Source organism: Danio rerio, chromosome 11 (genome assembly GCF_052040795.2).
Source record: "Danio rerio strain M-AB ecotype USA chromosome 11, GRCz13ab, whole genome shotgun sequence".
Classification (NCBI taxonomy): domain Eukaryota; kingdom Metazoa; phylum Chordata; class Actinopteri; order Cypriniformes; family Danionidae; genus Danio; species Danio rerio.
The window spans coordinates 32,394,364-32,419,518 of record NC_141031.1 but is presented as its reverse complement, the minus strand read 5'-3'; the positions used below and the strand labels follow the sequence as shown (position 1 = coordinate 32,419,518).

General features: G+C 34.0%; 2 protein-coding genes across 7 annotated transcripts; both read right to left on the bottom strand.

Moving 5' to 3' along the window:
* Positions 1–441: 441 nt before the first annotated feature.
* On the bottom strand, positions 442–4,124 carry dynlt3 (dynein light chain Tctex-type 3). Its single transcript, NM_205608.1, is given in 5 exon segments — positions 442–1,234; positions 2,832–2,909; positions 3,018–3,141; positions 3,350–3,391; positions 4,014–4,124. Coding segments are annotated over 5 exon segments (348 nt in total). The 5' UTR covers positions 4,041–4,124; the 3' UTR covers positions 442–1,157.
* A 388-nt stretch (positions 4,125–4,512) lies between these two features.
* On the bottom strand, positions 4,513–23,865 carry rpgrb (retinitis pigmentosa GTPase regulator b). Of its 6 annotated transcripts, none has more exons than NM_001312677.1 (17): positions 23,729–23,865; positions 23,096–23,221; positions 22,906–22,998; positions 19,477–19,539; positions 18,163–18,321; positions 17,903–18,052; positions 15,463–15,621; positions 15,229–15,384; positions 14,995–15,119; positions 13,550–13,741; positions 13,200–13,341; positions 12,787–12,884; positions 12,037–12,096; positions 6,546–6,770; positions 6,408–6,456; positions 5,313–5,422; positions 4,513–5,195 (listed from the first exon to the last, which is right to left on the bottom strand). In NM_001312677.1, the coding sequence occupies exons 1-17, from the start codon at positions 23,757–23,759 to the stop codon at positions 5,007–5,009; spliced, it is 2,127 nt and encodes a 708-aa protein (NP_001299606.1). In that variant the 5' UTR covers positions 23,760–23,865; the 3' UTR covers positions 4,513–5,006. The 6 variants fall into 6 exon arrangements, with proteins under 6 accessions (NP_001299606.1, XP_087128615.1, XP_087128614.1 ...); XM_087272489.1 differs by having other exon boundaries at positions 4,513–5,178; positions 23,729–23,835; XM_087272488.1 differs by lacking the exon at positions 23,729–23,865 and adding an exon at positions 23,356–23,716.
* Between the last annotated feature and the right edge of the window lie 1,290 nt (positions 23,866–25,155).

Here is a 25,155-nt window from a genome sequence, read left to right as displayed (position 1 = left end):
ATCAGTTATTAGAAATGAGTCGATTAGTAAAACGATTATGATTAGAAATGTGGTGAAAACAATATTCTCAGTTAAACAGAAATTGGGGAAAAATAAACAGGTAGGCCAATAATTCTGACTTCAACTGTATCTTAAATATCACAAGACCCTAGTTTGCAAAATCTTTTTAAGAAAAGTATTTTTGCAGTGTACATTTTTCAAGTATATCTTGTATGACATTTTGTTGCTGATCTAGATATGATCGTGATGGAGAAATAACTGAATTTATATACAAATTAAATTTAAATGGTTAGCTGTGAAACCACCCAGCTTCCTCTTTCTTAGGTGGAAGTTAAAGCTTATGAAATCTTGAGTTACAAAATCTGGCGGGACTCAACTGATTAATTCCACAATGGTAAATGATCATGTTACATAAAGCACATCAATGCAGAAACAGTCAAATAGTGAATCAAACAAAGCTTTTAATTCCAGTACTTGTTTTTCATGTTAATAAGATTTGGCAATTCAATTATTTAACATTATTGTAGAGGAAATGTGTGTGTGGTTAATTAACTGAATAAATAAACAAACAAACAAACAAACAAAAAGTCATTTTCTTGTATAAATCTTTCAGCAAAATGATTGTGTTCTGGCTGTTTTTAAACTTAAGAGCCGGGGATAAAACTCATTTTCAATTCCCTAAAATAATGCTGAACAACTATTATGACATGACATGACATTCGTACATCATGTGTGAATAATTTTACATTTCTCTGTCTTTATGTCAAGCTTAAACAAAGTTGCATGCCCTTTGGTGGCTGAAAACTAAAAAAAAAAACATTCAGATGAATTCATAACACTGTATTATTAAACCCAAAACAAACTACTTTAATAATTACCATCAACAAATTTTCATTTCATTCTATACAGAGCAAAGGTGCATGATACCTTTGCAGGTCCAAAAACAGAGAAGCAAATATAGATACATTGTAGTAGATAAGAGCTTACAATTCAGTCTAAACATTGTATCAGGCCAAACAGACAGGAGCTGAACATGGCTGATGTTTAAGCCGATGTGTTGAAGCAAAAAGCTTAATAATAGACATGTGAGTGAAGCTGGCTTTGATCTTCAGTGTGTGTGTGTGTGTGTGTGTGTGTGTGCATGTGTGGGACTCAGCTCATAGTGCAATGGCCACTGCAAACACACTGACGACGCAATACATAGTCCGGTTCTCCCACCTCACTGTGCAACTTCCTGTAAACACACACATTAATAAATAATTATTATGCTAGTACAGTGCAAGTACACCCCTCACAAATCTCTCTTTTAAATTCATATTTTTAATAGAAAGCTATAGAATATTATATTTGTGCATATACATTAGATTAATCCGTACTGAAGACAAATCTGGAGCTTATCTAACAAAATAACTTATGATAATGGTCCAAACACTAGTACACCCATTTTTATGTTATAAAAAAATATAAAATAGTTTTTTTCAAAAAGATGAAAAAAATGAAGAGAAGCAAACAAATAGAAAAATGTACCTGTACATTTTTTAGGTTGTAATTTTATTTTTAGAATATTTTGTTTGAGTTTGTTTGTATTATAATAGTGGTATTATAGTTGTATTATAATATTAAAATATTATTTTAATAAATATATCTGTTTAATAAATCTGTTTTGTTTAAATGCACCAAAATATATTGCCTATTTTCACTGAGAAATGGATACAAATATTTCTTTTCATAATAGGGTGTGCTCAATTATGCTGAGCACTTATGAAATAATGAATAAAATCAGTTGTACATACAGCCTTATGTTGTTTACTATATGAGAATTTTATCTGAAAAATAGATGCTATAGTGCCACCTAGCTCCCATAGTGTTTGGTAACCCTTTAGATCACATACAAGTAATATATTTGTTTTAATGTTTCATAATCTTTGGTAAATGTTTTAAATGAATTTAGATTAATAAAAGCTTATTTATAAATGCTAATTGTTGATTTTTATAATAAAACGTGACCAATATGCTTTTTTTATAAATGCAATGAATTTAAATATATATTTAATTTGAATAATATTATTTATTATTAATTTTATTTTTTAAAGGAAAATGTTTGAGTACTTTTTTATTATTCTTTGATATATGTAGCTCTGGGTTCATACATGTTTTTACTACTAAAATTCCATGAATTTTCCATGAAGTAATTTTTCATGATCTAATGTTTTATGTGATGTCTACATATGCGTGGTAAAAGAAAAACAAAGCATGTTTTTACTGCCTATCATAAAACGCTCAACAATCTATTTACTTTCAATGTATTTTTATATTTATGTAAAATTGATTTAGATAATGGTTACACCACATTAATAATGTGAGGGTTTGTTATTGGCCAAGGACAGAAAAGAAGTAAATAACCTAAAGTATAACCTGTATAATATAACCTATAAGTATACAGATATCTTATTTCTATGACTGTTCAAAAACTTTGTTGGTTTTTCTGTTTTTCCTAAAAAATTTTCCAGGCCTGGAAAAAGCCATGTCAAAATTCCATGACTTTTCCAGGTTTTGATATTTTCTGACTTATAGTTGAACTTATAACCAATAAAGGCAATATAACATATAATTCATAATACATAAATACATTAAGCAAAAAATACATTGTAAATTGTAATAAATAAATAAAAATATTATTTATTTTCACTTTTATATTATTTATACTATTCACTGCAGGTCCATTAAAAGAATCTATGTTTCACGTATAATACCTGCATTATATAATGACATTCATACGTTGAGCTAAACCATAGAAGCTCTACCTTGTTATTACAAACTAAAAGCTTTACCGTCAGTGGTAGTGTCCCAATAACAAGAGTTGGCTGTGTGAAGACCTGCGCCGCTTTTCTGCATCACAGCACAGTTGACTGAAAATTGATCAATTATACACAATCAATATAATGTCAATCACATAACTGTAAATATATGATCAGATGCATGACATCATAAACATTTACATACAAGATAAAACATACCAATGTATTTGAAGGGTTTGCCTTGTTTGACTAACTGAGTGAGAGAGTGCTCGACTATGCTGGCCGTCCACTGGTTGACTTTGTTCTGGCTGTAGTCCACACCACCAATAATCCCCTCGATGCACTGACCCACCGATAAAACACACAGACAGAGTTAATGGAGCGATACTTGATCTCAAATAAATAGGCTAACATTCGCCCTGCAGGCATGGGTTATACAAGAGACTAACAACAATACAATTCATTTATTCAGATACACACCAAAGTAACTAAAGATTGTTTTACTATTTTTACTGTCAGTGTGTGTGTGTGTGTGTGTGTGTGAATATTACCTCCTTTACAACATTACTTGCATCATCTGGGTTGAAAGAAACCTGAAATGAGAAATTTTGAAAGGTTTATAACGTTAGATTATTTTATAACACTTCAGCACAGTAAAAATGATCCATGGATTTATTATAGTAAAAGTTTATGATTTGGGTGCAATAACACTACAGTTTTGATACAGATGTAATGTTTAAATTATGGTTAATGCAGCAAAACCATGGTTAATCTTATAGTTAGCATGGTAACTACAATAACCATGTTTTTTTATTTGTAGTTAAACTATAGCTAATTAGGGGTTTCACAAGCATGTTAAAGATGTGTAAGCTTAAGTATAAAATCTAAAAATGCAAATATGTTCATATTATTATACGTTATTATCGTTATGCTTTGTGATTCAAACTGACGTTGTTTTGGCCACACCCTGAATCATTTTACATCAAATCTTATGACTCAGTAACGTAAAATGCAAGTTAAAATTAACTTTTTGTGATCGTTGTATATATAAAAGACGTAGATACGTGAAAACATCAAGGTTTATAGACGCTAAAGTAATCTTATGTTTCCGGATGAAGCGGTTAGCAGGCTAGCATTAAAAGCACCGGTCTGTTGTTTGCTAGATTTGAAAAGAGTTAGTAATAATAACGGTGTCATCTCTTAAATGACACTTACTTCATCTCCAGAATGATACTCCTCCATCTTTTCAGTTTAAAAAAACACCAAAAATCTGGACGGCAAACTCAGACGACTGTATCTTTTCTTTCACTGACAACAGACTGATGTCAGCAAGTCAGAGACGATTGAGTGCTGCCACCTGCTGGAGCTCCTCCGACTCACCATTACTGTATCTTACGTCTGCGATTATTTTCTATCTATAGATCTAATTCTGTCTAACTGACTTAAGACTGTCTATCGATCTATCTACCTGTATATCGATCTGACCGTCCGCCCATCCATTCATCCATCCGCCCATCCGTCCGTCCGTCCATCCATCCGTCCGTCCGTCCGTCCATCATCTATCTATCTATCTATCTATCTATCTATCTATCTATCTATCTATCTATCTATCTATCTATCTATCTATCTATCTATCTATCTATCTATCTATCTATCTATCTATCTATCTATCTATCTATCTATCTATCTATCTAAAAAAGGGAAACCAAGACAATTTGGAGTTAATATTTACTTCACATCAAATACAAAGATTTTGAGATGTTTACAAAAATGTAATTGAAAAAAAATTACCCTGAAATAATACAAGATTTTAAATATATAAAGTGCACAGGTGCTTCATCAAAAGTCTTTAGTCAAATATAAATAAATAGGTATAAAAAGCACACACACATACATATATAATTATATTTCTAGACATACGGCACATTAGTAAATTCACTCCCACGTAATGACTTTTTTATGTGAATGCATTTGATAAACATTTGCAAAATTCAGACACTGCAAATATACATTGGACATAACATTATACGATGTAGTGCCGAAACAAAAACACACTTAAATGCCAATTAAAGTTGTTTACTGTTAAAGCTAGTTGCTTTCTGTCGTCTGCATTGCAGCACAAAGGCACAGTACTGGTAACACTAACGTAATGTTGCTTCATTAATTCCAGGTTTCCAATTAAGACAGTTTCCTCGCAGCTGAGAGGTGTCAAAGCAGACTGCAAGTGGCTGAGCGTGATCGACTGGATGTTTTTGTTTGGCCTGCTGTCTGTGTTTCACTGCTAGAACTCTCTGGATCTCGAGTCTCTGAGATTTGAGGAGCACCAGATGCTGGTTTGCCTGATGTGCCGCTCTCTGGCTGACTGCCTTTGGTGGAAGACCTTTTGAAAAGAGAAAGCTGAGAAGGTAGGATTGAAAAAACTGATTTAAGTTCAATTTTTGTGTGCAACGCTGTAAACGATAGTTGCTTGCTGGTATTTATTATAATGATTAAAGTGTCAGAGTAGTCAAATACCCTGTTTTTAGAGCCAAAAATGGTTTTTAGTTTGTCGTCCGTAACTTCATTTCTCTCAGACCACGTCTCCTCCTTCTTAAGGGCAGCAGGGTCAGAATCTACAGAATTCACTACAACAAGAAGAGAAATAGGGTAACAGCTACTTCATAATCCATGTGCTTTGCATTATTATATTAATTTATTTTCTTTCAGCTCAGTCCCGTTTATTCATCAGGGGTCACCACAGCGGAATGAACTGCCAATTTATCCAGTATAAGTTTTCCACAGATGATGCCTTCCGGCCAATTTATTTAATTCACCTATACTGCATGTCTTTAGATTGTGGGGAAAAAAGGAGCATCCGCAGAAAACTCACACGAACATGAGGAGAAAATGCAAACGCCACACAGAAATGCCAACTGACCCAGCTGGGACTCAAACCAGCGATCTGAACCAGGGATCTTCTTGCTATGAGGTGACAGTGCTAACCACTGAGCCACCGTGTTGCCCGTGCTTCACATTTATGTTCAATAATTACAATCTAACACTCACTTACTATCCTTTGGCTTAGTCAGCACAGCAGAATGAACCGCCAATTACTCTGGCATATGTTTTATGCGGTGGATGCCCTTTCAGCCATAACCCAGTACTGGGAACATCCACACACTCTCTCATTCACACACACTATAGACAATTATAGATTACCCAATTCACTTTTACTGCAGGTCTTTGGACTGTGTTACAATCCAGCAATGTATTCCAAATCAATCTAACATTAAATAAGATCAATATATTTTGTAGTACAGAATAAGTCATCACTGTTTTGGCTCTGTTTTCAGGAAAGAGACTAAAAATGTATTTCAATTTCAAATAAAGTGATTGATTCTCAACTGAATGAATGAGTAAGGATTAAGCTAAATTCTAATATGAAATAATATAACAAAAAGTAATTTCGTATTTTAGCTATTTTTATAATTTTTTTAGCTATTTTAGTTTTTCTCATAATTCTGCATGCAAACAGTATGTGAGCAGACATCAATAAGCCACAAAAAACACTTTTTTTCTTGTGATTTACACAAAAATAAAACAGTGCTGAAAAGAAAAAAAATACTGTACCTTTCATTGGTCCATCAGGGACAGATTCTTCTTCTATAATCTGCTTTTTCTGTAAGAGTAAGAAAAAAAGCATTAATTAAAGTAATAATTTAAATTCTCTTAATTCTGAATCAGCATGAAAGAAAGTTTTTAGAGCACCTGTACATCTGGATCTGTAGTGTTTTGCTCCTGCTCTTCAGTCTCTTTTCTCATCTTGTCTGCAATATCTTCCCTCTCTTCACACTTTTCCTCCTCTTTTCCCCTTGGGTGCTCTTCCTCTTCTTCTTCCTCCTCTTCATCTTCTTCCTCCTCCTCATCATCTAAATATTCTTCATGTTCTTCTGCTTCTCCATTCCTCATCTCATCTGTCTGGAACTGTAGAGACTGATGGTGATCACACAAACAGTGAGACAATTAGTGATTTAAAAATAATTGCTAAGAAGGCACTAGAAAAAACAGAGAGGGGTCATGTGAGTTGAGTGGTCTTTGTAAAATTAACTAGCAAAGTACACAAAATACGTACAACAAATAGTGGGTAATATTGGGCTCTATAGTGGGATACATTGGGATAATAGTGGGATCTATTTTGGGGCAACTAGTAAATGAGCAGCTCTACAAAGAGAGGAGAATACGAGGCCAGTCTCTCACCTTTGCAATGATGGATTTTCAGTATTCTGCCTGATTGCAACTGCTTTGCAATTTGAAAATAATGTATTTACATAAAGTCAAATGGAAATGCGGAATGAAATCCTCTGATACCTTGTTATATTTGTAAGTGAATTTATCATGCAATAGCTGGTTTAAAAATAACTGTTTCTTTAAAAAAGATCTTTATGTTTGGATAATATGTGCTTTTTGAATCACATTAAGTTAAAAGTAACAAAAATAAAAATGTTAATTAAAGTGGAAAACAAATATAAAACAAACAGCATACAGTTACAGAGAAATGAAAGGTTTTATTGACTATTATATGAACAAACTTTAGTTCACAATACAAGCACAAGTGCAAACTTTTAACTAAATTCTATTAAATGACTAATGTTGGGTGTTTTTGCTAAAAATGTCATAAAGCTGCCATCTTTCCACTTAAACTTGGGAGAGTTTAAATAGTTATTTGTTGAAAGAGTTCTGACCAAAAGGCATCTTTATATGCGTCAACTTTGTGAGACTTGAATAATTATGTCACATCGATTGATTGGACACTGCTATCCATAAGGTATTTCCTAAGGCACATCACAAGTTCATCACTATACTGCATGGGCATACACACGTGTGTATGAAAACATAATGCTGTAAAAAATCAATCAATCAATTACAAGGATACTAATTGTGATTTTAAAAAAAATCCAAAAGCAATAAGTAAGAAAGTACAAAATCAAAATACAGGCCTGTTCACACCAAGTAACAAATTTTCAACAATAACAATAAAGATACAGCTCTAAAATAACAGCTAAGTTTAAACAAACTGTATAAACATCACAAGTAGCATTATGATGGCACAGAGAATGGTACTGGTAAAGCCACTTTAAGAGCAAGTTTTTCCTAGCTCAGCTATCTAGCTAGCTTAAATAAAGTTCACGGCCAATCACAATCCTTCTTGCTTTAAAAAGCCAATCAGAGTGTTCCAGTTGTAAAGAGCCAATCAGAATCCATCCCAAGAGCAAAAAATGTAAAGCAGGTGACTGAACTTAAAATAAAGCAAAGGTTAATCAGAAGAGCTCCTAACCTATAAGTAGTTACTGTTACTGTTACTGTTCTCGTTCTTGGTGTGAGCGGGCGTTATGAAAAGGCATGTACATAATGCTCAGGGTAAAGCTGAAGTTGTTGAGTTATTTTAAATTAAGGTATTGAGGTAAAACATCATCCCAAAACTGCTTAGACTCATGGGACTCGTCATCTGATTGGTCGCTTTGTGCACGGGCTTGTTTGGCTTTTGGTTTGTGAGTTTTCACACTTGGCTTTGGTTTGGCGGCGTCCTTTTGGAGTCTGCTAGAGGCTTTTTCACGTTTTGTTTTGGTCTTTTCTTTTTCTTCCTCCTCCTCCTCCTCCTCCTCTTCATCATCGCCATTTTCTTGCTCTTCTTCTTGTGTGTCCTCCTCTTCTCCCTCCTCATCCTCTGCTTCTTCTGTATCCTCTCCAGGCTCTTCCTCCTCTGCTTCCTCTTCTTCATTTTCTTCCTCCTCATTACTTTCTTCCTCCTCCTCTTCAACTTTGCTCTCCTCCTCTTCTTCCTCTTCATTTTCACTCTCCTCTTCTTCCTCATCTTTATCACTTGTTTCCTCATCACTTTCATCCTCTTGGTCTCCTTCACTCTCCTCTTCTTCCCCCTCAGCTTCACTTTCACTCTTCTCTTCATCTTCAGATGAACTTTCCTGCTCCTCATCGTCTTCTTCACTAGTATTTTCCCCAGTTTCATCTTCCTCTGCTTCACTTTCCACCTCACTTTCTTCCTTCTCCGACTCCTCATCTTCATCATCTTCCTCAGACCTCTCACTTCTGCTCTCTGAGTTTCCTTCAGATTCTTCTCCACTCTCCTCCTCTTGACTTGTTTCGCTTTTGTCCTCATCATCATTGCTCTCATCTTCAGTACTTGCACTTGTCTCACTTTTTTCTTCTTCATTATCTTCATTGTCCTCTTCCTCCTCACTCTCTAAATCATCAGTTGCCTCACTTTTACTTTTCTGCTCCTCTTCCTCACTGTTCACATTAGAGGCGTTAGCAGAATCACCACTTTCTTCCTTGCTAGAAGCTTTGAAAGAATCACCATTCTCCTCCTCTTCTTCTTCATCTTCACTAGAAGCTTTGACAGAACTACCACTTTTCTCCTCCTCTTCTTCATCTTCACTAGAAGCTTTGGCAGAATCACCATTTTTTTCCTCTTCTTCTTCATCCTCACTAGAAGCATTGGAAGAGTCACTACTTTTCTCCTCTTTTTCTTTCTCTTCATCCTCACTAGAATGTTTGGTCATTGTATCATTAACCTCAGAATCGTTACTTTTCTCCTCTTCCTCACGTTCCTCATTCTCACTAGAAGCTTTGGTCACTGTATCATTAACTGTCTTCTCCTCTTCACTTTCCTCTTCCTCACTAGAATCTTTGATCATTGTATCATCATCTTCATCACCCTCAGAATCATCATCATTTTCCCCTACTTTGTCATGTGTCTTGCTATCACTATCTTCTACTTCTTCACTTTTATCCCTTCTGTTCCCCAGTCCATCACTTTCCTCCACATCTTCAGTTTCATCTCTTTCGTTTACTGAACCCTCACTTTCCTCCTCATCTGATTCCTCTTCCTTTCTATTATATGTTCCCATCTCAGAATGAGCGTCGGTTTTGGACTCAGATCTGCTTCTTTCCGTGTCCCTATCTGAAGTATCTGGATCTGCCTTAACGTTGATGGTGACAGCCGTCCTCTCGGCCTCTCTTGCCTCCTCTTGCCCTGAAACGTCATAGGATTCACTCAGGGATGAAACATCAGAAAGGGTTCTCTGTCTTGAAAGGGGTTTTGGCATCTCTTGAGGTGTGGACTGGGAAAGTAACTGACTGGCCACTGCTTCTCCAACTAAAAGAGCAGAGCCTCCCATTCCCATACCTTGGAGTAAAGAAGTCACCTTGGTGAGAGGATTGTCCTTCATTTGATTTTCCTCTGATTCTAATGCAGACTCAGATACAGAAGCTGCCTCTGAGACAACAGTAGGCACCATTTTTGTCTTTTTTAATTTGTCTTCTACTTGGCGTTGTTCTGCTCTCGATTTCTTTGTCTTTGCTGAAGTATCTTTACCGGAAGTTGGATGTGAAGTAGTGGAGATCTCTTTTGTTGTCTTGCTACTTTTTAAGTCTTTTTCAGATCCAGACTTTTTGCTCTGTGGGACAAAACTTTTGTTTTCAGTCTCGGCTATCTTAGTGTCACCTTTCACTTTCTGAACTTTTGGTAAAACCTCTTTTGAGTTCTTACTTGTTAAGTCTTGGTCGATATGTTGTTCAACAATAATTATGGGTTTACTTTTTACTCCTTTTTCTTTCCCTGCAACATTTTGCAGCTGGCTTTTGACTTCCAACTGGTGATCTTTGGCTTTTGCTTTACCTGTTCCCTCTTGGGTTGGTTTTGAGGTTCCTTTGGACCTTTGGACTTCTACTTCTTGATTTTGTTGCGTTTTTTCAGTTGATTGTTTTTTCACTTTATCTGATGACTCCATCAGTTCTGTGTGTTTAAGTTTTAAGGATTTGGATCCAGCTCTGCTTTTGTCCATTCCCTTTCCAGTTTTGCTTCCAGGCTTTCTCCCCTCCAAAGCAATAAGTACATTTTCCTTATCATGACCACGTCTTTTAGGACTCTTGTGGGGTGTCCCTAACCCACGGCTGTCCCCGACTACTGAGCTACCACTCGAGCTTCTAAGTAACTCAGTGGGCAGAGCTTTGCGAGATAAAAGCTCCGCCCTCTTACTATAAGGGGTGGGTTCATCCCTTGGCTTCCCCTTCTCCTTACCGTGTTCTTTCACAACTTTAACCTTCTTCTATCCCAGGAAGCAGAGGACAAAAAGAGGGAAAGTGTTAGAGAAATGAATGAACATGCAGAGCAGGCTGAACGAGAGCAGAATGAGCTTTAAGGCTGCAAAGCAAATGAAAAGAATGAGTCAATGAAAAGAAGAGAGAAATCAAGCATAAAGGGAGGGCTAAAAGAGTGTTTTTCCCCTTGACCTTTGTTCAATTTAAAATATTCAACATGGTGCCACTAATGTCTACCTGGTCAAAAAAGCTCTTCAATTATTTTTCTTTTTTCCTTGTTCTGTGTTAAGTCATTCCCTTACTATCAGGGTTTAAACTATTAAGACTTAATGCAACACACACCAGACATTTTTCTTCCGGTTTTTGATTATTCATACAATTGGTTGGATGTTCTCGTTGGGGGAGCCACAGTCCTACTCAAGAGACTGCTCAGACAGAAATGCTTTAACCCTTCAACAGCATCATAACCACCTGGTTGATTTTTTATCCATAGATTATCATTATTAATTTAATTGCTTATTACTATTTAACACAGTTGTGTCAGTATATCAGTCAATACAAGACGTGGGCCAAAAAATTAGTTTTTAAGGAGTGCACCTGGTTGAGCTCTATCGACGCAGCTTTCGAACAGCACTCCCTAGTATCCTAGTATAAATGCATTTCGTCGGCTGGGCTTCCAGCTGTGCAGAACAGACCGCATTCCAGTGTTTACAAGGAAAACAAGAGGTGGCAGATTATGCATCTACAAAAATGAAGGTTGGTACAACTATGTAACAACTCTGAAGACGGTAATTTTAATTCAGAGGTGCTCTTCATAAACTTCAAACTTTTCTACTCTGCAGGAGTATTTTCAAGAGCAGTTTTTCCTTCAGGCCATTTCCCAACTAAACCATGTTTAAATACCATTTACCACATATGCACATTGCACTCTCTATACGGGAAATCATTTTTGTTTTCTATTTAAAAAAAAAATTATTTATTCATTTTTTTATGTATATCTGTACTATGCTTGTACTTTCTGTACTGAAAGCTCCTATCACCTATGACAATTTTTTGTGTGTGCAAGCACACTTGGCAGTATAGCTCTTTCTGATTCTGAATGAAGCAAATAACTTGAATAGCATCTCTAAAAAGCTCTTACCTTCTCCATGGGAGACAATGTAAGTGTATTATCGCTAGGGTCCATCTTCATTATGTGAGTCTGAAATCAAAAAAGCTAATGTTTCAGTCTTGGAACCGTTATATCTGGAATATCAAAGGTTTTTCTGGATAAATCAGACTTTACATGGCAACCCAACACTGCAAAAAAAAGCTTTTCTTACTTAAAGTTCTTGTCTTTTTTTCTTGTCCAAATATCTAAAGATTATTAAATCAAAAAATTAAAAACATTGTTTTGTTTTCAGAAATAATGAGTTAAAATTGAATGAGTTAAGCGAAATAATCTGCCAATGAGGAGAGCAAAATATTCTGATTTCAAAGTGAATACAGGATTATTTTGCTTACCCCATCTGCAGATTATTTAGCTTGTTTAAATGAAAAACTTATTAATTTCTGATTCATTATTTCTGAAAACAAGACATTATTTATAATTGTCTATAAAAATGTTTCTTGGTTTAAATCTGTTTAGATATTTGAACTAGAAACAAGACAAGTTTTTTATATAAGAAAAACATATTCTTTGCAGTGAACCTAGAACTACATGAAACTATAACATGGATGGTTTTATTATGCACATTTAGAAGTTTTTTTCTCTGCTGTCCATTCTTGTATTTCACACTAGAAGCAATTTCTCATTAACAAATGCCAATAAACCAATCTAACTCTACATACTTTCTATAGACATTATGAAAGCATGTACATTGCTTTAATAAGTGATGTATGATTCTCCTACCAGGTTTAATAAGTCAGTGGTTTCTCCAAGGTCTTTTACACTCTCGCTATCCTCCACACTGCTTCTGTCATCAAAAGACTTCGCTCTAATTCCAGGAGCTTATTGAAAGAGGAGATTTAAAACATGAATAATTAATACAATACTGTTGAAATTTGTCTCCAATGTAATATAGCAAAATATTATTACAATTTTAAATAAATGCTTTGTATTTTAACGGTCGATATCAGCAACCATCTTAATAATTTTCAATACCGAAGTTATAGCTGCATATTATGCATCAATGTAAAGGTCTTTTCAGTCTGTTTTAATCAGTTTGATGTGACTTTTTCTCTCTTAAAAATCATATTGACCCCAAACATTTGAACTACAATGAACACAAATCCATGGAGGATTATTAAAACAGATAATAGTACTTTTAAGGCTATTGTGAGGAATCTTTCCAAGTTGCTTGCTGGAGGGACGTATCTGGCTGGGAACAGATAGAGATGCACTCTGATTCCCACTCAGTGCTGGAAGTGTTCGAAACATCTGTCCAAACTGATCTGGTGAACGTTCCTGAAGTGAAAAAAACGACACAATTTTTTTTTTTATAATATATTATTGAGTTATTGCACTAAACTTAACATTTAAATGTATTTAATTAGTCTAGAAAATGAATTACACTACAACTAGTCAATTAATTATATTATTCTAGAAATACAGCACCATTACTCAAAAAATTCTAACTGGCTACATTTATTTTGATCCTTTATGACTGACTCACCCTTTCTCTGCGTCTGACCCGAGCTGAGAGACTCCTGTTTAGGGTGGTCTGACTGTGTGTGTCCCCCAGTAATTCAGTATAAGACTTCTCAAGGTAGTCTTCAGTGACGTCATCCTCCTCTAAGATTAAGTCATCTGGTCTTTCAGTTCTGGGCTTTGCCAAAACAAGCATGTGACACCCACCACAAGTAACCTGAAAAACACACACCGTTTACAGATTGTTTATAGATGTCATAACATTAATATACAGTTTGCTCTATTATTTAAAAGTCGAAGCTCACCATGACCATTTAACATGGCTTAATATTTAATAAAAATAAATATTGTACATACATGTTTTTGCGTCACATGATCCTTTAAAAGTCATTTTAATATGGTGCTTTGATGCTCATAAACATTTATTATTAATATCATATATGTTGAGAACAGTTGTGCTGTTTATAAGGGTTTTTTGTAACATTACACATACAATGTGCATGTCAGGGTTAATCTCAGGATTTCTGCAGGTTTCATTAAGTCAAATGTGTCAACCCTTTTAAGGCCATTATAAATGAAATTTTAGAATTATACAGGGCTAAACACTAATGATTATTTCTCATGGCCTGGATTGCCAAGAAAAAAATATTATTTCTTAGCGACATATTTTAAAGTGTCAAAACAAAAAAAAAATCTGGTTGTATATGCTATATTCAACATATTTCTTTTTTTAAACTACAAGTTTAACATTGTTCAAAGTAAATTTATTGTGGAGACAATTACATAAATAATCAAAATATATATTTGGTGGCTTTTGGTCTAAATTGATTGAGTTTAACTTCTATTCAACCTAATGTGTTTCCGTTATAGGTTTCATGCCTATTTATAAATATGTCTGCTCCCCCTTACTTCTGTAAATAATGTATGAATAGAAGATAATGTAAAGACATATGTTACTCTGTTATCACCATGAGGAACTGTGTAATTGTTTTTAGTTTACTTTCCCTCATTTTATTAAGATGGATTGTTGGTGATTGGATGGATGTTGGCCTGATTGGGTAGCTTTACTTGAACAGAGGAAAGTTAAGACCTGTTTAAAATGATTTAAGACCTACAACACAATATTTTAGTGAGTTTAACAGTGACATTTTAAGGCCTTTTTATTAATTTGAGTATTGAATTTAAAAAAATCAATTAAGCAAAATTTTTCACACTAAAGAGATTGAAGAAAAAAAAGCCTTAATGTTAAGCAGTAAAATAAAAATCTTTATAAGGAGAAATTAAATTCTTAAGGAATAAAACAAAAAGGTCTAAGGTCCATGTGCCTTGATATTTTCATAACTTAGTTCTTCCTTCAAAAGTTAAAAGGGTGATAAAAATAAATCTGTCAAACCCTTTAATAGGGTTACAAAGTGTACATATCCTTAAATAATACTGTCTAATAAAAGGTAGCTGGCCAGAAATACTAACAGAATGTACGTGGTAGTCAAGAAATCTCGGACACAACGTTGGTTTGAACTGGTTGGTGAAGTTTTCCTCTCCAAGCCCCAGTTTTCCATGCCGACCATCACCAAAAGTGTACAAAAGGCCATTGTCTAAAACCAGAACATCAGATTATAGATTTATACACAAACAACACCTGGTATATATTTTAGAGAAATTCTTTCATAACACATGTTAAGTGTTTTTCTGTGCATGTTATACCTGTAATCAGCGCAGTATGGTTCTCTCCACATGCCGCATGTTTAACTCTGCCCTTCCTGAAATGCTCAACCACTCTGGGCAAGCGAGACTCGAATATGAAGGTGCCGTGACCGAGTTGTCCAAACTGACCCAGGCCAAAAGAATACACCTCATTCTCTGCAATAACAGATATGCAAAACATTTAGTCTATACAGAGAAGAATAACCAAGACAATACAGCAGGATGCTCTCCTACCTGTAAGCGCCACCGTGTGCCCTCCTCCACAGGCCACCTGGACCACCCTATCAGGGATGTCAGTCACCTGTTGAGGCACTTTATGATTGGCCAGCTTCTCTGTCGATAAGCCCAGCTTCCCACTGTCTTTTTCACCAAAAGTGTACAAGGCCCCGTCCACTGCAACACATGAAACAGGTATCACCTAGCAACCAGCCAGCCTTCACAGAAGGTCAAATGATGAACATTTAATAAATTCAACGCCACCATACTGTGCTCTGTGGATCATGGAGAGGAAGCAGGAAGGTCATCATGAATAGTCAACAAGTGGAGATTTAAAATTTGATGGAGATTCTCTAGTGAAAATTAATTTTTAAAACAGTCTTATACATTTATTAAATATAACACATTTGGGTTTTATTTATACAATAATGTAGATTATGCCAGTAAATGTTTTAGAATTCTTCTTATTAAACATAGTTTTATCTAAATTATAACAAAAATGTCTGAGTAATAAATCACAGCAACTGTAAGAGGATATATTAGAGTATAAAAATGTTAAATAACATTTAAACTACAGTAAAAATATCTAGTTAGCTTTTGCGATCTTGATTTTTATTCATTCATTTTTTTTCAGCTTAGTCTCTTTTTTAATCAGGGGTCGCCACAACGGAATGAACCGTCAAGTTATCCAGCATATGCTTTACACCAGGGGTGTCCACACTCGGCCCTGGAGGGCCAGTGTCCTGGAGAGTTTACCTCCAACCCTAATCAAACACACCTGAACCAGCTAATCAAGCTTTTACTATGTATACTAGAAACTTCCAGGCAGGTTTGTTGAAGCAAGTTGTAGCTAAAGTCAGCAGGACATCGGACCTCCAGGACTGACTTTGGACACCCCTGCTTTACACAGTGAATGCAGCTACAACCCATCACTGGGAAACACCCATACACTCTCATTCACACATACACTATGGAAAATTTAGTTTTACCAATTCACATATAGCGCATGCCTTTGGACTTGTGTTTTTGCTGTAAGGCAGGGGTGTCCAACGTCGGTCTTGGAGGGCCGGTGACAGTGCTACCCACTGCGCCACCGCACCACTCGATTTTTGTGAGTATCATTTTATTTATTTTAAAAAGTCATACAAATAAAGAAAATTTCACTTATAGAAAATTCAATATTTGAAGTGGATTTGAAGTTTTCCTAAAACCAGTATGTGTGCTGACCAATACCAACATTTTTACAATATAAACATTTGCTAATTTAATCAATTAATTATGTATTAAGTATAAAATAACACAATTTTTGATCCACCTAAAATGTTGACTATTATATTTAAATCTATTTTAAAATGTAATTTATTCCAATATTAGCAAAGCTAATTTTTAACCAGTTATAATTAATTAGTGTCACATATTAATTCAGATATTTTTATATTGTGACAATTTGATGCTGAGCAAGGATTATTACTTTTATTATTACATTTTTCAATAAAATGATCAGTGTTGCAAACAGTAGCGTTTATTCTCCATTTATTTAGAATTGATGGATTAATTTAAATTAAAAAAACAGAAATTAAATTTTTTTAGGAGCATTGCAATCATCTTTATTGTCATTTTTGATCACTTTTAAGGCTTGCTTTAATAATAAAATTATCAATTCTTTAATTCACACTGTCCTCAAACTTTATTTGGAAATAGTACAGCAACGATTTAATCTTATAAATATAATACAATATGCTAGGATAAATACAACATGTAGATTCTAACGAGATAGTTCACCCAAAAATGAAAATTTACTTACTGTAAACTCACTCTCAAGTTGTTTCAATCCTTTATGAGTTTCTTTATTCTGTTAAACACAAAAGCAGATATCTAAAAGAAAGCTAAAAACCTGTAACCATTGACTTTGATAGTAGGAAAAACAATTATTATGGAAGTCAATGGTTATAGGTTACCAGCTTTCTTTAAAATAACTTCTTTCGCTTTTAACAGAAGGAAATTTATACAGGTCTGAAACAAGTAAAGGATGAGTAAATGACAGAATTTTTATTTTTAACACTTTAAAATAATAGTCCAGTAGTTATTGTATTTAATAACATTAACTAAGTATGAATAATCTTGTAAATTTATTAATCATAGTACAACATTGACTAATGCATAATTAAAATCCAAAGTTTTGCTTGTTAACTTTAATTATTGCACAATAACTTAACATGAACTAACATTATTTAACATAAATAATGTTAACTAACGATAAAAAAGATGAATAAATACCATAATAAATGTATTACTAATTGTTTGTTGAAATACATTAACCAATTAACCCTTATTTTAAAGTGGTACCTTTTAATTTTTGAGAAATTTATTTCTTTAAGTATAGCGTTTAACATGTATTTACCCTTGAAAGGTTACTTTTTTATTTTGTTTCTGGCCATAATGTCAATGCTGTACATACCGGTAACAAAGGCAGAATGATAATATCCACAGGACACCCAGAAGACTCGTTTCCCCACAGAAACCTCCTGAGGAGTCAGTGCATTACTTTCTTTTCCCAATCCAATCTGGCCCTCAGAGTTATCACCCCACATGTAGAGCCTACCGTCCTCTATGATCAGACAGAAATGTTGTTCAATACTGTTATAATATGTTATGTACAGTATGTCCTATGTGAGCAAAAACACTGTTGTTGTTTTGCAGCTAAAACAGAAGTCTTACGTGTCAAGGCAGCAGATGTATTGGAACCAGCAGCGAGCATTTTGATTGGTCCTTGTTTGTTGAAGAATTCGACCAGGTGAAAGGATGTTCTGTCATTACAGTCGCCAAGGCCGAGCTGTCCTTCATTATTCCCTCCACAGGCATACAGGTTACCACGAGCTGCTCAGTCAGGAAAACAAGTCATTTACTTGAGGCTAGCGCTATAATGTTGCTGCTGATATAGCACTTTCAAAAATAATATAAATTTGGGATCATGTTTAAAAATAAATAAAATAAATGATAAAAAAATATGGTATTCTTTCAGACTATAAATATTAAGTAGTAGTGCCACACAATATTGGAAAAATGTAGCAGAATATTTTGTTATATATATATATTGCGATATAAATACAATTTTAACAGATGACTTAAATTTATTGATTAAGAAAAATATATATATAATTTTAGATTGATTGGGATGATTCTGTAAGGGAGAGCATCTGCATTAAATCTTTTCAATTAACAAATTAATACATAAATAAAAAGTTACAAATAAAATAAACAGTGCTTTTGCATTTTCCGTGTTTAACAGTATTCAGGTTCAGTAACTGTATAATAAAAATGTACATAATTCAATAAAAATAATCTTTATTAAAGTCACTAACGTTACCCAGGCCTTAAAAACATGTAAATGATAAATTAGAATACAGACTCAGTATTGCAAATCCTACTATGTGACTATTGCGAATGATCACACTGCGATATCAATGCTGAAACGATATATACTGCAACCCTATTAAGCAGCATAGCAAGAATAATGATAACCTATGTTTTCTAAGCAACAAATGAGCCATCAACAAATGAGTCAGAATAATTTTTTTGAAGGATCATGTGACACTAAAGACTTGAGTAATGATGCTGAAAATTCAGCTTTGCATAACAGGAATAGGTTTATTTTTTTTAAATTAATTAAAATGGAAAACTCTCACTTTTTACTTTAGTTTTGATCATATAAACAGTCAGAATTTTTAAAATACCAATATGTCTTTCTAACCCTAAACTAATTGCCATTTCGATTTAAAAACAATGTTTATTTTTTTTAATGGTAAACATTCTCATACTACAGTTTAATGTGCTGTGAAAATGATAAAATTCCAGAAAGTTCCCCTATGTTGCCCTTTGGCTCTTTCAAAACATTGTTCTGTTAGTTTCAGTGGTTTGCTGTGGCATGTCAACTTCTGGCTTCTCGACTAAACAAGAATTATGTACATTCACAAAAAGCAGGTCAGATTTAGTAAAAAAAAAAAAAAAACTTTTATATCTTTAGAAACTTACATGTAAAAACAAGTGTGTGAGTTCTTCCACAGGCTGTGAGCTTCACCCTCTCTGACTTCAGAGCTTAAAGAAAGCAAATATGATTATTGAACCATATTGATATGAATTATATATCATATTCATATGATTATTGAATATCAGAAACATTATTATTACAGTTTATTCTAGCTATTTAACTTATACAACCACCAAATATATATAGCTATTTAACACAAATATCTATTCAGCAAATTAAAAGTATCTCAATGCATTTAGGCATGTACATATTGTCAAGATGATCTGTTCTGAAGTTCAAAACAAGCACAAGAATGAGCAATATAGATGATTTAAATAGCTTTGAACATGGAATAGTTTCTGGTGCTGAGATCATGAGAATTTTATAAACTGCTGATGGACTGAATTAATACACAAGAGGTTTACAAAAAATGATCTGAAAAAGTTGAAATATTCGTTGGGCACCAGGCCCGTGTGAAAATATGTTGTTGAGACCAGTGGTGATAGGAAACCAACCAGACCCATTCTAACTGATTAAAAGGCAACAGTAGCAAAAATAACCACCTGATTAAACCAAATTCTTCATAACAGCATCACTGAATTTTTAACACATCAAACCTTAAAGCAGATGAGCTACAGCAGCAGAAATGCACTTCAGTGACACTTCTATCAGCTGAAAATTTACATTTGTTCATTTTCCATGCTATCATGTCAATATGGACCAAAATCTGAGGAATGCTGGAATATCAAGCCAATTCGATGCGTGTTTAATAAGAAAAGGTCTGGAGAGGGTATTCTTCAATGCCAAAAATATTAGTAATTTATTAGATACAAATGAATAATTTGATTACAGAACTCTGGGTTATGTTACCCCATTGCATTACAAGAATTACATTCAAGAGGTTCGCAACTAAAATACATTTCCTGACTCCAGCATATATCCACATCTGATATTAACAGGTGGAGTTAGGTGTAACGTCACTTATCAGTCATTCTGCAATCCTTTGGCTTTTGTACCTCAGACATACTTCCTCTTTCTGCAACCCTTCACTGCATACCAGAACTGAACAATTACGTGCATCTTTAATATATTTCATAACTTCTATAAGCATCACGCTCCTTGTGACATGTCTAGACATTGTATTAAACAGCACTCTGGAACAAGGGCCCCCACACAAATTTTTTTTCTTTTTCTGCTGTTTCCCACTTGTCAGCAGTTCCTTCTAAAAAGTATGCAGCACAGTAAAAAAACAGGAAGTGTTTCTGGTCAATATGTGCTATTATACAAAAGAAAAAGATTGATTATTCTGTTGTTAGTCTAAAAATTTTCTAATAAAAAAATAAAGACACAGAAGTAATAAAAATAAATTATTTTTTCCACAGGAATATGTTCTCTAATGAATTTATACCACTAAATATTAAAGCTGTACTGAAGGCTAATCTAGCTAGATGAACCAAGTATGTGTAAATGGTCACCGTTAATATATAACAGTTAATATACAGTTGAAGTCAGAATTATTAGCCCCCTTTTGATTTTCTTTTCTTTTTTAATATTTTCCAAATTATGTTTAACAGAGCAAGGAAATTTTCACAGTTTGTCTGATAATGTTTTTTCTTCTGGAGAAAGTCTTATTTGTTTCATTTCGGCTAGAATAAAAGCAGTTTTAAATTTTTTTATCACCATTTTTAGGACAAAATATTAGCCCCTTAAAAGGGTCACGAAACATCAAAAAACATTTTTTGAGCTGTTGACAGTCGTATATGTGTCCCACACTGCTAAAAACACTATTAGGACACCTATATTTCACTAAAAAGTGTAAATTGGTTGTTTTTACGTTATTTCAAGCAAATTCGTACTTTCGGTTTGAAACAAATTTTTGAAGCTGCGTCACGGTCATGACATAATAGCATTGTATTCCAGCGTGCAGACTGAACGTCTGTGCCAGAGTGTGTCTTATTACGTCTTACAGTGTGCTGCATTAATGCATGAGTAAAGCTTGGTTCAAACCAATCAGCGCGCTCTATTGTGCAACTTCATTAATATTCATTACTGTCAGAGTGTAGACGGCACGTTGTGTTGGCAAAACAAGCGTGAAGTGTTGCTTTTATAGTTTGCTGCAGTTAAGTTTCGTTTTCATTTTCTCTCTGTAAGAGCGCAGACTCACGCGTGGATTAACAGTGTGCGCGACGCGCGACAACAATAACTTACGTGTCTAAGTAGGATTATTGTTTACCTGAGAGCTGTTCTCATCTGCAAACGCTGAGATCCAGATTCGCTTGTAGTCTCCTCTAAATAAAGACGTGGCTCTAGTTGCTGGTGATTGTCCTGTCTCTACAGATTTGGTAAGTGAGCGACCAGTGCTCTTTGTTTATTCAGTTCGTATTTTATTCGTATCAAACAAACTATTGCACCGAGTGCAATAGTTAGCACTAACAGTTACAACCAAACTATAACCTCGTGTTGGATTTTGTGACCGGAATAACACACGCGGCTTTCTGACGCTACCTGCCGTGTGTATCTAAGTTTCCGGGAAATGCTGAGTTTTTTTTTCTCTCATTCGCTGTGCGGTATCAAACATTGCATGAAAAATACAGGCTTAGAGCAGCGCCTCGAATCAAATATCACGTTTGTCGGGAGGGACATTAATGAATTCCCTGAATGAAAGAGCCAAACTGCAGTTAAAGTCCACCATTTAATAATTTGGCAAATAATTAGACTACAGATGTCCATGTAAACACAGTCACATTGTCCGCTTTGGGTGTGTGTTTTGACTCTGAAATTTAGCGCGCCCAAATAGACACTCCCATACCAAGCCTCTTTTCTTCCTCCGACACTCCCCCCTAAACAGAGCTGGACACGCCCACTTTTCTGACTTTTTCCAAAGTAGAGGTGTGAAAACACACTGCTGAAACGAGGGGGTTTCATGGCCCTTTAAGCTATATATTTTTCTGATAATCTACAGAACAAACCATCAATATGTAATAACTTGCCAAATTATCCTGAATGCCTAGTTAAACTAATTACCTAGTTAAGCCTTTGAATGTCACTTTAAGCTGTATAAAAGTGTCTTGAAAGATATCTAGTCAAATATTATTTATTTATTATTTATATATATATATATATATATATATATATATATATATATATATATATATATATAATTTTTATACTTATTTAAATTTGTTTTTATATTTAACAATCTTATTTGTAAAAATGCTGAAATATTGTATTCTAAAGGCACACACACTACTTCCCCTGCTCTAACCAGATTAATGCAGATTATGGACCACTCCACACTGGGATTAACAGCAACCTTAAAAAAGACCTCCTTTTTGTCACAGCATTGTCAATGGTATTAGCTGTCATTTATCAGCTGTGAAAGGCAGGGAACACTCAGTGCTCTCACTTTGACAGTCTGTCATGTAGTGTTGTACCTTTTACACAAGTGGGTTTATTCACAGTGGTCTTTGTTCCGAGGCCCAGCTGTCCCCAGTTATTGCTGCCAAACATAAACAGCTTCCCATTCTCTAAAAAAAAACACAACAGGGATAGTGACAAGATAAACACATACAGTAAAATTATGCACCAAGACAAAATATTCACCAGTAAAATCATAAACCATACCTGTGACTAGTGCTGTGTGCTCATCTCCACAGGAAATTCGCAAAGGTACATCATTTTTTAACCAGAATTTACTAGGGGCGTTGTCTGCAAATTTACTCTTTCCAAAAGTGAAGACAGCTCCGGACTCTAAAACAAAAACAGAAATACAGAGCAACAGAGAATGTTATTCAGGTTTGTGATTGTCAAAAAAGCTATGACAATGCAATGTTATGCTATGTTGTAAATGAATAATAATTAGTACAATATTAAGCTGACGTTACCGTACATATGCATAATCAGATAGCTCAAATTAATTGTTTATAAAATATTATACAGTAAACCAGAGGCGTGACCACATGGTGTGGTTGCCTTGACGACAGGTAGCCACAAGCGTCAATGGAATAAAGCGGGACAGAGTGTTCGGCGACAAAATACAACACACAAGCTGCAATTAAAACTTTTAAATCATATAAATGACAATATTTTTATGATATGAACGCAGTTAACCAATGTTTACATCCTAACATATGCTCCTCGCTGTGTAGCACCGTTATAGCTTGACGGCTAATTATAAACAGATAAAGAGACACTCGTAGCAAGCAACAACAACACAACTGTTTACATCGATCATTAATGAAGCACATGGTAAATTACCGGGGATTTCATCTTCTGTTTCTCCAGCCATCTCTGCAGACTAATCTGCTTATTTACGCTGGGTTCTTGGAAGTGTGACCAAGAAGTTTTGGGTATGTTAGAAACCTTCCGCTCTAGATTTTCTTCCGCGTTGAAGTGTCACGTGTTACTAATCCGCTCATTCAATTGGCTACATTTTCTTGTTAGTAGTGTACAGTGAATCATGTAATCTTGCCCCACATTTATTAATTGTTACCTAATTAATTGTTGCATTGTTAACGTACGTAAAATTTAACTGTAAACTAAACGTGGCTTAAAATTGTAAATGCAGTAGAATAAATTTCCACTTTTGTTAACAAATGAAATCATTTTAAAGTAGTTTTTAAATATTAATTTTTGTTGTATATATTATATAAAGAGATAAAATTAGAAACAACCCTGATCAAAAAAAAAACATTTTTAATCAATTGTCATTTTTTTTCTAAGTATTTGACTGCATGAAAGTGTTTTTATTTAACGTTTAATTTAAAATGACGTAATCAAACCTTTGTATAATAAAAATAATGTTAGCATTTAAATTAAACACATGTCTAGAAAATATGTTTTAATTTTTAAATTAGATATGAGTTATAATAAAATAATAATTGAAAGATTTATAAGAGTATGTATTACATTATTTTAAGCAAATAATAAAAAACTATTGTACAAACATAATTTATGAAAACATCCATATTAATAATAATAATAATAATAATAATAATAATAATAATAATAATAATAATAATAATAATGATAATAATAATCAGCTAAGTGTAAAATAAGTTATAACACCATAATTCCCTAAAAATTTAAAGGTCCCAAATGATTTTCTATAATCAGTATGTATGTACTTTGTAGTCACGTGTGCTTTTCTTGTTACGGTGGAACTGTTATTATTATTTTTTTTTTATTATTGCTTGAACTGACAATACAAGAACTTCAGAACAAAGTCCAGGAAATTACAGACAGATCTTAAAAAAGGTCAATAGTATATATAGCCATAAGAAAATAATCACGTACACATATAAATAACATCAGAAGACAGAAAGGGAAAAATTAAAATAATAATAATTATTATATTATTATTGCTAATAATAGTATTAATAATAATTGTTATACTAAAATGACTAAATTAAACAAAATAAACAAATGAAATTACAAGGACACTTAAACAAATAACCCTCAGGGAAAAAAATTAAATCCAGGATATTCTTTTAAATACATCTGCTGGGGCGGATTTAGTGGTTTAGGGGACTTAAGCAATTCCAGCCAAGGGGCCCAAACATTCTAAAATGCACTTTTTGTACATTCATTCATAAATTTTCTTTTCGGCTTAGACCCTTTATTAATTTGGGGTCACCACAGCGTAATGAACTGCCAACTTATCTAGCATATGTTTTACGCCACGG